The following is a 17,003-nucleotide window of genomic DNA, read 5'->3' on the forward strand; positions in this document are numbered from 1 at the left end:
TCCAAAGCTAAGAGCCAGGAGCTTCTTCCCGGTCTCCCATGTGGGTGCAGGGGCCCAAGGACTTGGGCCATTCTCCACTGCCTTCCCAGGCCACAGCAGAGAGCTGGATTGGAAGAGGAGCAGCTGGGACTAGAACAGGTTCCCATATGGGATGCCGGCACTTCAGGCCAGGGCTTTAACCCGCTGCACCACAGTGCTTCTGCATGTGTAAGTCCAGTTTTCCCAGCACCATTTGTTGAAGAGACTATCCTTGCTTCAGGGGTTGATTTTAGCTCCTTTGTCAAAGATAAGTTGGTTGTAGGTGCTTGGATCGATTTCTGGTGTTTCTGTTCTATTCTGTTTTTTTTTTTTTTTTCATATCAGTACCAGGCTGTTCTGATTATAACTGCCCTGTAGTATGTCTTGAAATTTGGTATTGTGGTGCCTCTGGCTTTGTTTTTTGTTGTATAAGATTGCTTTAGCTATTTGGGGTCTCCTGTGTTTCCATACAAATTTCAGCATTGTTTTTTCTGTAATCTGAGAAGAATGTCCTTGGTGTTTTGATTGGTATTGCATTGAATCATCAAACAGCTTTCAAAAGAATGGACATTTTCATGGTATTGATTGATCCATGAACATGGTAGATTTTTCCATTTTTTTCTATCTTCTATTTCTTTCTTTAATGTTTTGTAATTCTCATTGTAGAGATCTTTGACATCCTTTGTTAAATTTATTCCAAGGTGTTTGATTTTTTTTGTAGTTGTTCTAAATGGGATTGATATTACAAGTTCTTTCTCATCTGTGGCATTGTCTGTGTATATAAAGGCAATTGATTTTTGTGCATTGAGTTTATATCCTAACAGTTTACCAAAGTCTTCTGTGATTTCCATAGTCTCTTTGCGGAGTCTTTTGGATCCCCTATATATAGAATCATGTTATCTGTAAATAGGTATAGTTTGACTGCCTCTTTCCCAATTTGTATCCCTTTGATTTGATTTCTTTTTCTTGCGTAATAGCTCTGGCTAAAACTTGCCCGACTGTATTGAAAAGCAGTGTTGAGAGTGGGCATCTTTTTTGGGTTCTGGATCTCAATGAGAATGTTTCCAGCTTTTCCCCATTCAATAGCATGTAGGTCGTGGGTTTGTCATAAATTGCCTTGATTGTGTTGAGGAATGTTCCTTTTATACCCAATTTGCTTAAAGTTGTTATCATGAAAGGGTGTTGTATTTTATCCAATGCTTTCTCTGCATCTCTTGAGGTAATCATACGGTTTTGTTCTTCAATTTGTTAATGTGATGTATCACATTCATTTGTGAATGTTGAAATCATCGCTGCATACCTGGGATAAATCCCGCTTGGTTTGGGTGAATGATCTTTATTATGTGTTGTGGGATTTGGTTGGCTAGTATTTTGTTGAGGATTTTTGTGTTTATGTTCATCAGGGAAATTGGTCTGCAGTTCTGTTTCTGTATTGTATCTTTTTCAGGTTTAGGAATTAAGGTGATACTGGCTTCATAGAAGGAGTTTAGGAGAATTCCCTCTGTTTCAATTGTTTTGAATAAGCATTTGAAGAATTGGGATTAGTTCTTTAAATGTCTGGTAGAATTCAGCAGTGAAGCCATCCAATCCTGGGCTTTTCTTTGTTGGGAGGGTCTTTATTACTGATTCCATTTCTGTCTTGGTTATTGGTCTGTTTAGGTTTCTATGTCTTCATGGTTTAATTTAGGTAGATTGTGTGTGTCTAGGAATCCATCCATTTCTCTTAGGTTTCCCGATTTGTTGGCATACAGCACCCATATGCGATGCCAGAATTGTAGGTGGCGGCTGTACCCACTGCACTACAATGCCAGCCCCCAGAACAACAATTTTAAGATTATTACTCTAGTCATATGAGAAGTGTTGTGAAACCAAAACTATTATCAGGAATCTTGTAATTTCAAGCTGGCAGGCTGTCTGAATTGTAAATTTCAGGTTTGTTAACAAATACCTACCATCCATGGTCATTGTCATACAAATCATGTTGTTTTAGACATCAGAATAACAGCTATGCATATGATTTTGTTGACTGTGGTGCTGATATTTTTAGAATCATTTTCAGCTAAACATTATGTAGTAATGAGTTATTTTATAACAGAGGTTGGATATGATAAAAATGCTATGAATAAAGCCAAAAACTGTCATGATACTTATTTCTCTTAATTTAGGAGAAGAATTTTGTTAGAATCATAACAAAATAAAAGGATTAAAGTGAATATACATTTAAGTTCGTGAAAATTGTTGTGTATCCAAGCACGGATGATGGGTAAAATGCTAGCATTGGGGGCTAACATCAGCATGGCTATAGTGTGTCTCTGAGTCAGATGAATATCTATGTTAAACAGGAAGTGGTTTTATTAATTATTTAATTATATATATTTGTTTGGGTATACACTGTATTTTGATAAATGGCAATCAAAATGAGTAAATCAAACTAATTAACATATCCTCAGTTGTTTTTTGTAATGAGATATCTGAAATTTACTGTTAGCAATTTTGAAATATATGTTATTCTTAAAATATTTATTTGTTTGAAAGAGTGACAGAGAGATTGATTTTCTGTCTGTTGGTTCACTCTCCAAATGTCTGTAACAGCTGGGGCTAGGGCCAGGCCGAAGCCAGAAACCAAGAACTCCATCTGGGTCTCCTGCACGGTGGCAGGAACCCAAGTATTTGGGCCATCATCTGCTGCCTCCCAGGTGCATTAGCAGGGAGCTGAATCAGAAGCAGAGTAGCCGGACTTGAACTGGCACTGCAGTATGAGACACAGGCTTTCCAAGTGACAGCATTTTAAGTGCTACAGTGCCTAACCTTATACTATACTATTATTAAACTCTAGTTGCCATGCTGTGTGGTGGACCTCAGAAACTTATTTGCCTAACAGAAACTTTGAACATTTCCTTCCTGCTCCTCCCCTCCATCCTCTGGTAACTTCTGTTCTCTAAGAGGAAATACGAGATGATACTTCAAAAAGTTTATGAAAAAATTAAAGGATAAGTATTTTGATGCAAAAAAATTGGAATCCATGCAATTTTTATTTTTTAAAGATTTATTTTTATACATTTGAAAGACAGAGTTAGAGAGAGAGAGACAGAGAGAGAGAGATCTTCTATCTGCTGGCTCACTCCCCAGATGGCCGCAATGGCTAGAGCTGCGCAGATTGGAAGCCAGGAGCCAGGAGCTTCTTCTGGGTCTCCCAAGTGGGTGCAGGGGCTCAGGGGCTTGGGCCATTGGCCATCTTCCACTGCTTTCCCAGGCCATAGCAGAGAGCTGGATTGAAGTAGAGCAGCCTAGACTAGAACCGGTGCCCATATGGGATGCTGGTGCCTTAGGCCAGGGCTTTAACCTGCTGAACCACAGCACCAGCCCCCCAGTTTTTTCATAATAAACATTTTCTATCAACTTTATGAAGACTCCTTGTTTTTAGATTGTTTTAAAGGTAGATATAATAATTAAAAAGTACATCAATTGTTTGTATATATTTTAAAGCAAAATATAGAATTATGAACCATGAATAACCCATCTCTCTGACATTCTGTTTCATTGAGAAAATAACTTTTGAAATATGAAACTTCTAGAATTTTCAAAATCTTTGAGAGTGCATCTTTCACAAAATGTAATCACTTTCTGTGTGTATATCTATATGGGATGTGTATGGCTAGGAAGTCTACTTTCTTTTTTTAATTTATTTTTTATTTTTATTTTTATTTTTATTTTTGACAGGCAGAGTGGACAGTGAGAGAGAGACAGAGAGAAAGGTCTTCCTTTGCTGTTGGTTCACCCTCCAATGGCCGCCACGGCCGGCGCACCACGCTGATCTAAAGGCAGGAGCCAGGTGCTTATCCTGGTCTCCCATGCGGGTGCAGGGCCCAAGGACTTGGGCCATCCTCCACTGCACTCCCGGGCCATAGCAGAGAGCTGGCCTGGAAGAGGGGCAACCGGAATAGAATCCGGCGTCCCGACCGGAGAACCTGGTGTGTTGGCGCCTAGGAAGTCTACTTTCACCACTCCTATTTCTTGTCATGCAGGAAATCTAGCCGATGTGTGAGTGCCAAAGATAGAGGGAAAGAAATTAAAAGATACGAAGATAAAAAAGGGAAGAAATAAAACCTGTTTTTAGATAACATGATATTTACATAGAAAAATCACAAGAAATCTATAAAACAATTCCTATGTGTAATAAGTGAATTTAGCAAGGCCCTAGGATAAAGGTGAGCACACAAAAATCAATTTTATTTTTATATATTAACAATGAACAACTGGAAACCAAAGTTTAAAATATGGCTTTTTTTTTTTTTTTGTTAACAGTTGTATTGAGATATAATTCGTGTATCATACTGTTCATCCGTTCAAGGCATACCGTGTTTTTTAAACTATATTCAGAATTGTGAATATACTCAATTTTAAAACATTTTCATCATTCCACTCCAAACAGAAATCCTGTAACCATTGGCTATCACTACTGAACCTTCCATTTCCCTAGCCTGGTGCAACCTCTGAGTTACTTCCTGTATTTGTAGATTTGCCTCTTCTGGACACATCGAAATCATATAGTATGTAGTCTTTTGTGACTGACTTCTTTCACTTAGCATAAATGATTTCAAAATTTATGTAAGTTGTAACAACTGCCAGTGCTTCATGCTTTTCCTGAGGCCACATAAAATCCATTTTACGGATGTGCCACATTATGTTTATCCATTCATCACTTGATGGGTGTTTTGGTTGTTTCCACTTCTTGGCTATCACTGACTGGTTTTTGACAAAGGACAATTAATAAAGAAATGATCTGCTTTTCAGTAAATGATGTTGGAACAACTGGATATTCACAGGGGGGAAAGAAAAAAAAGCAGTCGTACCCTTAACCTCACACCTTATGTAAAAATTGACTTCGTTTATTAAAAGTGGATACCTAGGGGCCGGCGCCGTGGCTCAGTGGGTTAATGCTCCGCCGTTATTCCATATGGGCGCCATTTCTAGTCCCGGCTGCTGCTCTCCCAATCCAGCCCTCTGCTATGGCCTGGGATAACAGTAGAAGATGTCCCAAGTCCTTGGGTCCCTGCACCCACGCGGGAGACCAGGAAGAAGTGCCTGGCTCCTGGCTTCAGATGAGTGCAGCTCTGGCCATTGCGGCCATTTGGGGAGTGAACCAGCAGAAGGAAGACCTTTCTCTCTCTCTCTCCCTCTCACTGTCTGTAACTCTTAACTCTCAAATAAAATAAATAAATCTTCAAAAAAAAAAAGTGGATACCTATACAAATAGATGAATCTAGAAGGCATTGTTCTGAGTGAAAGAAACCAGATTAGGGGCTGGCGCTGTGGTGCAGTAGGCTAAGCCTCTGTCTGCGGTGCTGGCATCCCATTTGGGTGCCAGTTTGAGTCCTGGCTGCTCCACTTCTGATCCAGCTCTCTACTATGGACTGTGAAAGCACTAGAAGATGGCCCAAGCCCTTGGGCTCCTGCACCCATGTGGGAGACCTGGAAGAAGCTCCTGGCTCCTGGTTTCAGATCAGCCTAGCTCCAGCCATTTCGGGAGTGAACCAGCAGATGAAAGACCTTTCTCTGTCTCTCCATCTCTGTAACTCTGCCTCTCAAATAAATAAATAAAATGTTAAAAGGACCAGATTTAGAAAATTCTATGCTGTATAATTTGGTTGATATGAATATTTTAAAAAAGACTGAACTATGGTGATAGAGAACAGATCAGTGGTGGTTAGGGATGAGGGAGAGTGGTGACAAAGGTATGGCCAAAGGGACTTTTTTAGGATGATGGAAACTGTATGCTTATTATGGTACGGGTTACACAAATCTATACCTGTGATAAATTTGTAGAACAGCACACCAAGAAAGACAAAAGTCAGTTGCTGAATTAATTGGAGACTATTTTAACTGCAAAACAAGGAAACTAATAAATTGAGAGTACAACCATTATGAAATCAGCAGTAATTGATGAGATGAAAGAACAGAAAAATAGTAACTCTTCTGTTCCTAAATAGCATCGTCACATGGTTTTAGGCTCTTTTTATACCCAAATCTTCATTTTATTGATTTTTTTAAATACCCTTTTTAATTTAATTTTATTATTATTATTATTATTTTTATTTTTGACAGGCAGAGTGGAGAGTGAGAGAGAGAGACAGAGAGAAAGGTCTTCCTTTGCCATTGGTTCACCCTCCAATGGCCGCCACGGCCGGCATGCTGTGGCCGGCGCACTGCGCTGATCCGATGGCAGGAGCCAGATGCTTCTCCTGGTCTCCCATGGGGTGCAGGGCCCAAGCACTTGGGCCATCCTCCACTGCAGTCCCTGGCCACAGCAGAGAGCTGGCCTGGAAGAGGGGCAACCGGGACAGAATCCGGTGCCCCGACTGGGACTAGAACCCGGTGTGCCGGCGCCGCAAGGCGGAGGATTAGCCTAGTGAGCCGCGGCGCCGGCTAAATACCCTTTTTAGATAACATGTTCTACTACATGGTAAGGGCTTTCCACTTTTGATAAAACACAGGTCAAATATCAAATTGTAAAGCTCAGATTGTGTACTTATGACAAAATTTTGCAGAATTGAATATTTATGAGAATAAGTGTTATCCGTCTTTTCATTGTACTCACGTGAAGAAAATTGATCCTCAAGAGGCATGTGCAGTACACAGCAAACCCTGGTGTGGTGTGTTCATGGAGAGCAGAGCCCTGGCTGTAAGGCCAGGCTGCCCTCCTCCTCCCTCCACTTTTAAAAATGTTGTAAATCTTCCCTACAGATTTACTTCTTTAGTAGAACTTGTAACATAATCCGAGCAGTGTTTTTCTGGTTCAGCATTAGCCCTTTCACACAGTTGGAGTTGATTTCATTCTGAGTCTTAACAGTTTGCTGCATTTGAGTTTCTTTCTAGGATAAATAAATAAGGAAACTATGATTTCTTGACAACTTTTTGTGATAGAAAAAGTTCAAAAGGGACCATAAAATAAGGAACCATAAAATGTTATGCATTCATTTACAGAGTAAATATGGGACTAGAGTATATAATAGGAATGTAGTGTGTAGGACCCAAAAGTTAATCTCTGTATTTGTCTTTTGTCATATGCTTTAGAATACTGTCTTCAGCTCTGGGCGTGGCAGCTTAAGCAAGATCTGGAAATAATTGACAGGATTTGAGAAAAGCAGTGCAAATTATTAGAGAATGGAAACAGGGGAGGAGAGAGTGGGGAATTTGAAGCCGGTGAAGAGTAGACCAGGAGTGGTGTCTTAATTCGAGTGGCCAGGTGGTAAATGAATGAAGGTCCTGCATTTTTCGGGAGAGGTTTCTGAACCCTTTCTCTCCATTCCAAGGTGGCTGAAACCATACTGTGTCCCTGAGTTTTTCTCCCGTGCGCTTCCCTGATCTGTCTCTGCTGTTGGGATCACTTTTCCTTTGACTCACCTTCTCAGAGTATTGTCTCCTTTTCTTTCCTCTTTTTTCCCTTTCCCATTGGTGGTGCCTCATAACTTTTACTTCTGTCTTGTTCACCCCTAATCTATCCTTCACACACATTGACTATTGAGATTTCTCCAAAGGAAAGTGTCACTTACCTGCTTAGATCCTTGTATCAACTTCTCATACCTATAGCAGACACTTAAAACCACCATTGCTCCAGGGGCTGGATCCTGGAGAGGGGTGCAGTGACAGGTTTCCTAACCACCTGGTGAGTGACTCATTTGTGGCAAGTCACTGAGAAAGACTGGAACCTGAGCATGTGGGTAGCCCACCCAGTGTGTTGGGAAGCAAGGTGTAGAATAATGTGCTTAACGGACAAGTTCAAACTCCTTAACGTGGAGACCCTCCAAGCTCAGCCCATTGTTTGCGTCTACAGCCCCTGCAGGCACCATCCTAGCCTGAAGTGTGAGGTTACTTGTCCTTTCATCATCTGTTCAGCTGAGCATACAGCTCTCTGGACTTGTTTATTTAATAATTAAAAAACTCAGGGGAAATGGAAGCTTTTTAAATGAGGAAAGTTGCTAGGACTATTTTGCTAGAATTGTTATACTACATTATAAGGACAAAAGAGACTAGATTTCCTGATTTTTGTCCCACACTATCTCTGGAGGGGTTTGCCATTTCAGTTTGGATTTATCTGGCTTGGGTATTGATGAGATAAAATAGAGATCAGGGCAAGTAGATTTTTACTGAATATTAACAAATCCATTAAGAACTGTTCTTCCTCGTGGAGCCACAAAATATTAGAGCCAGCAGGGCCTTAGAGATTGTCTACCTCAGTCTTTTCATTGTACTCATGTGAAGAAAACTGATCCTCAAGAGGCATGTGCAGTACACAGCAAACCCTGGTGTGGTGAGTTCATGGAGAGCCCGGAGCCCTGGCTGTAAGGCCAGGCTGCATCAGGTGTAACCAGCCCTCCTCCTCCCTCCACTTTTAAAAATATTTTATTTGTATATTTGAAAGGCAGAATGACAGAGTGAGAGATCTCTTCCATCTGCTGGTTCACTCCCAGATGTCTGCAGTAGCCAGGATCAGGAACTCCATCCAGGTCTCCCACGTGGGTGGTAGGAACCCAAATATCTGGGCCATCATCTACTGCTTTCCAGGCACATTAACAAGAAGCGCATAGGAAACATGTAGTGGTTGGGATTCAAACCAGGTACACTGATGCAAGATGTGGGTATCCCAAGCAGTGGCCCAATCCACTGTCTCACAGTACCTGTCATTTAAGCAAAATATATTCATTAGTCTTTTTGTGTGAAATATTTCACATTTACACAAAAGTAGAAAAGCTATTGTACCAATAACCGATTAGGGTATGTATTTGCATGTGTCTAACATGCTCGTATATATTTATATACATAGGTACATTGATTTTTAAGTGCAGTGACTTGATATTATATGGCAGGAATTAGTTGTCTTCAGTATTGGGAAGTTTAGCTGAAGTCATAATGATCTCTAACTAGAAACATGACCTTGGTCCATTTCTTTCTTTCTTTTTTTTTTTTTGACAGGCAGAGTGGATAGTGAGAGAGAGAGAGACAGAAAGAAACTTCCTTTTTGTCGTTGGTTCACCCTCCAATGGCCACTGCGGCTGGTGCATCTCGCTGATCCGAAGCCAGGAGCCAGGTGCTTCTCCTGGTCTCCCATGGGGTGCAGGGCCCAAGCACTTGGGCCATCCTCCACTGCACTCCCGGGCCATAGCAGAGAGCTGGCCTGGAAGAGGGGCAACCGGGATAGAATCCGGCGCCCCAACCAGGACTAGAACCCGGTGTGCCGGCGCCGCAAGGTGGAGGATTAGCCTGTTAAGCCATGGTGCCGGCCCTTGGTCCATTTCTTTAACTTCTTGGGTTTCATTCATTTTATGTATAAAAAGAAAGTTTACTATCTAAGATTTTTTTATAACTTCCAAATAGTAATTAGCAACACTTATAGTGCTTACTCTCTGTAAGTCATGATTGCCATATGTATATTTATACATATAAAGTGCATACACATGTAATTCTGGTATGGTTGCTATTGAAGAAACTGAGGCAGTGGAAGGTAAAGTAGCTTGCCAAGAGCTGCTCAGTGAAGTTGAGCTGGGGTTGAAACCAGGAAGTCTGGCTCCAGAGGCCCCTGTTAACCCACTGTTCCCATCTGGGCTGTCCCTCATGTAATCGTATTACCACTTTGATGATTTGGGGTGAACAGAAGCAAGATTTAGGAAATCTCTCTTAATTTTTTTAGATGATCTAATATGAATAATTGTTAAAATTATGAGGCAGTGATAATAATATGTTAAAATGGTTGAGTTAGGGGAAAATTAACATGCTAATAGTGCTATAACATTTTATAAATAATAGTATTTATAGATCAAAAGAGAATCTAAATCAAACTGAAGTTACTGCCAGCTAGTCTACAGTCTTTAAAGGTAGGCATTGGCTTTTAAAAAAAGATTAAAAACCAAGCCAAGGCAACATTTTTTGAAGTCACATTTAATCAGAACTTGATTCCTTGTGACTCTATTGTTCCTCTCCTGAAATGCAAAAGCTCATGGAAAATGTGTGTTATGAAAAAGCTGTGCATTGATTTCAGATTTTTATTGACACCAAAATAGACTTTTAATTCCATTTTCCATGGACTTTTTGAAGTGCCCTCATATCGATAAGTTCTGGATGTCATTTTTTTAAATATCTGTTTTTTAAAAGATTGATTTATTTATTCAAAAGGCAGAGTTACAGAGAGGCAGAGGCAGAGGAAGAGATAGATCTTCCATTTACTGGTTCACTCCCCAAATGGCTGTAACATCCGGAGCTGTGCCGATCTGAAGTCAGGGGCCTGGAGCTTCCTCTGGGTCTCCCATATGGGTGTGGGGGCCCAAAGACTTGGGCCATCTTCTGCTGCTCTCCCAGGCCATAGCAGAGAGCTGGATGGGAAGTGGAGCAGCTGGGACTCGAACCAGTGCCCATATGGAATGCTGGCACTGCAGATGGCGGCTTTATCCGCTAGGCCATAGCGCTAGCCCCTGGATGTTATATTTTAAGAAAAGCCCAGCCAGCCTGGGGGAAATGATTTGAAGCTGTTTTACGTAAGAAAAATTTGAAGGCTTCTGGGCATGCTCGACCTGGAAAAAGAGCAATAGTGTCAAATACACACGAAACTTACGGAGTAGAGGGGTTACACTCTGCGAGATAAGAGTTGGACCAGTACACGGAAGTCAGAGGGCGACAGACCTCAGCTCTGTTACTGGCAGCAGTGGCTGGCTTATTCACCATAGCTGCCTCTTGTGGTAAGATTCTCAAGCAAACACTCGGTAGCCTGGGGAAGAGAGCTTGTAGAGCAGATTCCGTCCTGATTTGCTTGAATGGGTTGAAGTTTTAGGTACCTTTTATCACCATGCTCAGCACATAATAGGTGCTCAGTAAATAATGACTTAAAAATGGAAGATGAAAAAATGTTCTTAGTATGTAAACCAAAATTAATCTTAAGATGACTTACTTAAAAATATGCATACTATACATAAGTAAATAAAAATAAATGTTATAAATAAAAAAAAAAAGATGACTTACTAGATTCTGTGCCCTCAATCACAAGGGGTGATTGAAAGGGAACAATATTTAACTTCAGGTAGGTGTAAATTTTATTGCTTTCTAGTTCTCTTGTATAACACAAGTCTTCATAAATCGTGTCATACTCTCTGGGGAAAGGTAAAAGGAGAAGGTAAATAACTAGCTTTCACGTAAAATATTGCTTTGTAAGTTTTAAAATATACACACTTCTGGCCGGCGCCGCGGCTCACTAGGCTAATCCTCCGCCTTGCGGCGCCGGAACACCGGGTTCTAGTCCCGGTCGGGGCACCGATCCTGTCCCGGTTGCCCCTCTTCCAGGCCAGCTCTCTGCTGTGGCCCGGGAGTGCAGTGGAGGATGGCCCAAGTGTTTGGGCCCTGCACCCCATGGGAGACCAGGAGAAGCACCTGGCTCCTGCCATCGAATCAGCGCCGTGCGCTGGCCGCAGCGCGCCTACCGCGGCGGCCATTGGAGGGTGAACCAACGGCAAAAGGAAGACCTTTCTCTCTGTCTCTCTCTCTCTCACTGTCCACTCTGCCTGTCAAAAAAAAATATATATATATATATATATGCACACTTCTATATGTGTATACATCTCAGTTTATTAACTAATCAGCTTTTTGGTATTAGGCCTACATATTTTCAATTGTGCCTTCATAGCATCTAGCCCAGAATCTTTGTGAAATAAGTGAGTGCTTTCAGACTCTGGTGTTGGGAGTGGAGTAGTTGTTCCTAATTCTCATCATTAGTCAAAAATAAACTCCTTTTGTTTCACTTCAGTGAACCCAGTTTGAATTGTGGTTAGTGTAAAAGAGAGCGTACTTAATGGTTGCTGCTTTTATAGGTGCTTGTGAGGGAACCTTGGCCTGCTCTACCTGCCACCTCATCTTTGAAGAACACATATATGACAAGTTACAGCCAGTCACTGATGAGGAGAATGACATGCTTGACCTGGCGTTTGGACTCACAGACAGGTAAGAGTGGAGGACTGCCTCAGTGGTATTTATAGCCTGAGAAGGCAAATGTTTTATTACTTTGTGTCAATTTAAGACTGGACTTAACTAATGTGGAAAACAACTTGGGTAACATCACAAATTTTGAATGGCAAATATGTGACATTTCTGTTTGTTTTCACTGTTCCACAGTTTAGCCCTTATGAAATTTTCTCTTTTACAAAAAAGTAAAAAGAATTAATTGGGGGTATTATAAGTGTAAGTTCTAGATCTTAATAAATCTTTAGTCTATTTTTACTCCAGGAATTAAAATTTATTACAATTTAATGAGATGGAATTAAATGTAATGCTTTTTATAGTGTTTCTGAAGGATAGATTTGATAATTGAACAAAATTATAGTGGAAAGTTTTACCTATTTGAGAGAACAGAATTTTTAAAGAAACCATATATAGAATAGTAATCATCTTAAAATGAATATTTTTTTTCTAAGTATATGTTAAAATTAATCAGAGCCTATTGTTGTTAATTAATAGGTAGAGTTACAAATAGGTAGATTTTATAGTAGAAAGTAACACCAAGTGATCCCTAGTCTGGATGGAGTCAATAAAGATAGCTAATTGGCTTACTGTTTCAAGTAGTAAGATAATTGAGGGTGTGTTACTTAATTCAGGGTGCCTTTGTTTAACTGAAATTTGGTGACCCTCAAGAAAAATAATTTTTAAAAATTAAAGATAATCATAAGAATAGCCTTATTCATTTTGTGTTCATTATATAATCACAGTTTTATTAGCTACAACATCATGTTAGCCTCACAAAAATATCTAGGTCATTTGTATTTATTTACAGATGAAGAATCATACTGTCCCCTTGTAGTTCATTTCCCTCTTGGTGAGGTGAGTCTGGTACCCTGGAAGAGACACCAGGAAAATAGTACTCTTTAAGACACCAAAGCGGAGCAGACTGGCTCCCATGTACTTGTCCCCTGCTTACATCTTCAGTGCCAGTTTCTGTTTTTCCCTAAAGATTAACACAGAAAGACTTCTGGTGACTGTATTCATTTGGTTTTGAGAATTTTGTCTCTTAGTAAGAGGATTAAATCTGACTGCCCTTTGGTTATGATAAAATTTGTAGGTACACATGCATACTAAGTGAAAAGAGAAAGAAAATAAAGGAAAGGGGAGAGCTCTAGGTAGCAAAGGTACAGGATGTAAAAAGATACGGAGGGGGTAGCTGCTGTTGCATAGGGTACAGCCACCATTTGTAACTCCGGCATCCCATGTGGGTATTAGTTCCAGTCCCGACTGCTCCAGTTCCAATCCACCTCCCTGGATGGCCCAAGTGCTTGGGTCCCTGCACCCAGGTGGAGTCCTGGAAGAAGCTCCTGACTTTGGCCTGGCCCAGCTGCAGTTATTGCAGCCATCTGGGGAGTGAACCAGTGGATGGAAGATCTTGCTCACTCTGTCTCTCCTTCTCTCTGTCTCTAACTCTTCCTTTCAAGTAAATTTAAAAAAAATTACAAAAGGCCTGTAATAAATGTAAAGTAGCCAGGAATATTGGTAATAAAATTTTTAATTTTTAGAAAGACCTGTGATTTTGCTAGCGACTTGGTATCTAAAGAATGAGAAGTGTTTCATGTAGCACTACAAAACATAATGACACATTTGAAATGGAAAGAATTTTGCTCAGAGCTAGTAAGTATATGCAAATTCCTATTTTTAGAGTAATGTACAGTTCCAAAACAAAGAAATAGGGACATTTTGCCATTTAGTTTTTACAGTTTTTTTTAAAATTAAGAGCTATATAAATGCCTTTCAGTTTTAAGAAAAAACACCGTTGCTTCAGTGCTTATCAGGTGTACATAACCTGGACTGGATGGAAAGATAATGCACAGCCTCAAATGTCCATTTCCACTCCGGTCATCTGCTCTTTCTCCCATTAGGACAGGGGCCATGTCTCCTTTCCTTCCCCTTGCCCTTTTTCCTCTTGTTTTCTCCCCTCCCCTCCCTTCTTCTTCTCTCCCCTCCCTCCCTTCCCAACCCCTCCTCTTCGCTTCCCTTCTTCCCTCCCTCCCTCCCTCCCTCCCTCCCTTCCTTCCACCCATCCATCCATCCATCCATTTATTTTATTTGAAAAGCAGGGTTGCAGAAAGAGAGAGAGAGAGAGAGAGAGAGAGAGAGAGAGAGCTTTTATCTGCTGCTTCACTCCCCAAATGTCTGCAATGGCCAGGGCTGGGCCAGGTGGAAGCCAGGAGCCTGGAACTCCATCCAGGTCTCCCATGTGGATGCCGGGGTCCAAACACTTGGGTCATGTACTGCTGCTTTTCCAGGCACATTAGCAGGGAGCTAGATTGAAAGTGGAGCATTCGGGACTCGAATCATCGGCCATATGGGCTGCCAACATTGTAGGCAGCAGCTTAACCCACTGTGTCACACATTGGCCCCTTGTGTCTCATTTCATCATTGTATCTCAAGTGCCAGGTTTACAATAGGAGGGTCAACAACTATTTGTGGAAATAAGAGTTTATGGGAAGGGAGATTTAAAATTATCTGTGGCTGGTGCTGTAGCTTAGCAGGTAAAGCCACTGCCTGCAACACAGGCATCCCATATAGGCGCTGGTTCAAGTTCTAGCTGCTACAGTTCTGATCCAGCTCCCTGTTAATGTGCCTGGGAAAGCAGTGATAGATGGCTCAAGTCCTTGGGCCCCTGCACCCATTTGGGAGACCCAGAAGAAGCTCCTGGCTTTGGATCAGCCCAGCTCTGGCCGTTGCAGCCATTTTGGGGAGTGAACCTGCAGATGAAAGATCTCTCTCTCTCTGTCTCTCCCTCGCTTTTTCTCTCTAACTCTACATTTCAAATAAATAAATAAAATCTTAAAAAAAAAAATCTGAATCCATGTCTGATTGTCATTGTTTCCTGTTACTGATTTCCATGGATAGTTTGCACAGAGGCCTCAGATTTCTTATCTGTAAGATGAGGATGGTAATAGTACCTCCCACGTAGAGTTGGTTTTAGTAAATGGAAGTTGTTCATATCATATTGTAGCTACAATCAGACTAACCTGTATCTTGGATACTTACTGTAATGCCTAGGCACATAAAGAAAATTGTTTCTAGCCTTCAGAGTTGGACAGTGTTACAACCATTTTATAGGTGGGAAAGCAAAGTTTAGTTGCATATCTGCCGAAGGCCACACAGCTGGTGGTGGATCACAGAGGCTGACTTGAATCCAGTTTTACATTGGGCCCGAAGCCCTTAGTTTTTTATAATTTCTTGCTGCTGCTCTGATTTGAAAACCGTATCTTAGAAGGAAAGTAAATATAGCACCCATTGCATTTCCTCTGTCCAGGGTACACAGCAAGAGCGACTGGAATGAGCATCTTCCAAGTTGCACAAGTGTCAGTGCTGTGGGACTAGTGCTAGTAGGAAAGGAAGGAAGCCTTGCTGTCTGTCTCCCCTAGAGCTGTAAGACACTGTCTGTGCTGGGTGACTGACAGCCAAAGAACTTTAAGGAGATGGAGGAAGTAAGAAAGGGAGGAAACAGCCAGACCTCCACTGCTTTTATCTTACAGAAGGAGCGAGAGCTGTTACCTCTCACTGTTCTGGGACACAATTCTGGTTTTCAATCACTGCACTGCTGTAGTTCACCTGGTTTCACTGGTAACCGTGACATCTTTGTTCTCCTTACTAAATTAACTGTTCCTTGAGAGTAATACTACTCTTTTTAAGAACAGCAAGAGTAATGTTTCTCTAGGGCTAATGAATTTGTCCAAACTAGCTTGTTACATTTTCTCTTGCAGACAGAGATTGATGCAGAGTTGAGTATCTTCATCCCTGTATCTAATTCTGTAAATAAGAAGTATTGGTGGGAGGGAATTTTTATTTTTTACTGCCAATCAGTATGTCCCAGGTTGGACACATTCCTTTGCTCCAGAACATCCCCGTGGCCTCTCACTGTTTGCCAGTTAACATTTAAACCCCTTGACTGGCATTCAGAACTCTCTGTGACCCTGGCCACCTTTCTAGCCCATCCAGTCTCCTCTCTGTGCAGCAGCCAAGTTAAAACACCCATGTTGCCTCAGAAGTGCTTTCAACTTCCCTGCATACTTTGTCCTGGCCCCAAATGCTTTGTTCCTTTATTTTTTACTAAATATTACATGCTACCCATTTTTTTTAGGCCCCTTTTAGCACCATCACCACTGGCCAGTAGTGGTTCTTTTTCCTCAGACCTCTCATAGCCATTTGGCTTTCTGTCTCCTATCTTTTGTCATAGTCTGACATGTCAGTTATGTCTGCCTGTGTCCCTTCCCTTTATTTGACTGAAAGTTCACACAGAGTGCTGGTGCTGTGGCTGTGGCACAGCAGGTTAAAGCCCCAGTCTGCAGCGCCGGCATCCTATATGGTTTGAGTCCTGGCTGCTCCACTTCTAATCCAGTTCCCTGCTGATATACCTGGGAAAGCATCAGAGGATGGCCCCTTGGGCCCCTGTACCCACGTGGCAGACCAGGAAGAAGCTCCTGACTTCAGATCAGCTCAGCTCTGGCCGTTGCAGCCATTTGGGAAGTGAACCAGTGGATGGAAGACTGATCTCTCTGTCTGAACCTCTCTCTCTGTAACTGTCTTTCAAGTAAAATAAAATAAATCTTTTTTTTTTTTTTTTAAAGAGCTCATACAGACATTAGCAGCTAATCCTTACAGCAGTCCTGTGAGGAGCCTTCTTATTACCCATGTTGTGAATTAGTTTAGAAAGTTGCCTGTAAACACACTGCGTTAAGCACTGGATTCTGGACCTCTGGTATGTTTGGTTCTAACCACCGTGCTGTCTCTTTAATGTGTCCCTGGTGCTCACCTAGCTCATAAGAGGTGTTTTAATACAACTATTGAATTGAGTGGATTCTCTTTGTATGCCTATTGGCATTTGGTACTGTACCTTTTGGTGCTTGGTGAATGCTTATTAGTGAGCACATTAATGAAACCAAGACTCAGGGGCTGGCACTGTGGCGCAGCGGGTTAATGCCCTGGCCTAA

General features: G+C 41.4%; 1 protein-coding gene across 3 annotated transcripts in view; it reads left to right on the plus strand.

Annotated features, from left to right (window-relative positions):
* FDX1 (ferredoxin 1) overlaps positions 1 to 17,003 on the plus strand; it is a 45,693-nt gene that overhangs the window by 17,055 nt on the left and 11,635 nt on the right. For 2 of the 3 annotated variants that reach the window (XM_062196975.1, XM_062196977.1), the window contains exon 3: positions 11,871 to 12,000. In XM_062196975.1, the coding sequence (XP_062052959.1) occupies positions 11,871 to 12,000 (130 nt within the window). Of the gene's footprint in view, positions 1 to 11,870; positions 12,001 to 15,548; positions 15,637 to 17,003 lie in introns of all 3 variants that reach the window. The other variant, XM_062196976.1, reaches the window with a different exon arrangement.

The sequence above is a fragment of the Lepus europaeus genome, chromosome 7, assembly GCF_033115175.1.
Source record: "Lepus europaeus isolate LE1 chromosome 7, mLepTim1.pri, whole genome shotgun sequence".
Classification (NCBI taxonomy): Eukaryota; Metazoa; Chordata; class Mammalia; order Lagomorpha; family Leporidae; genus Lepus; species Lepus europaeus.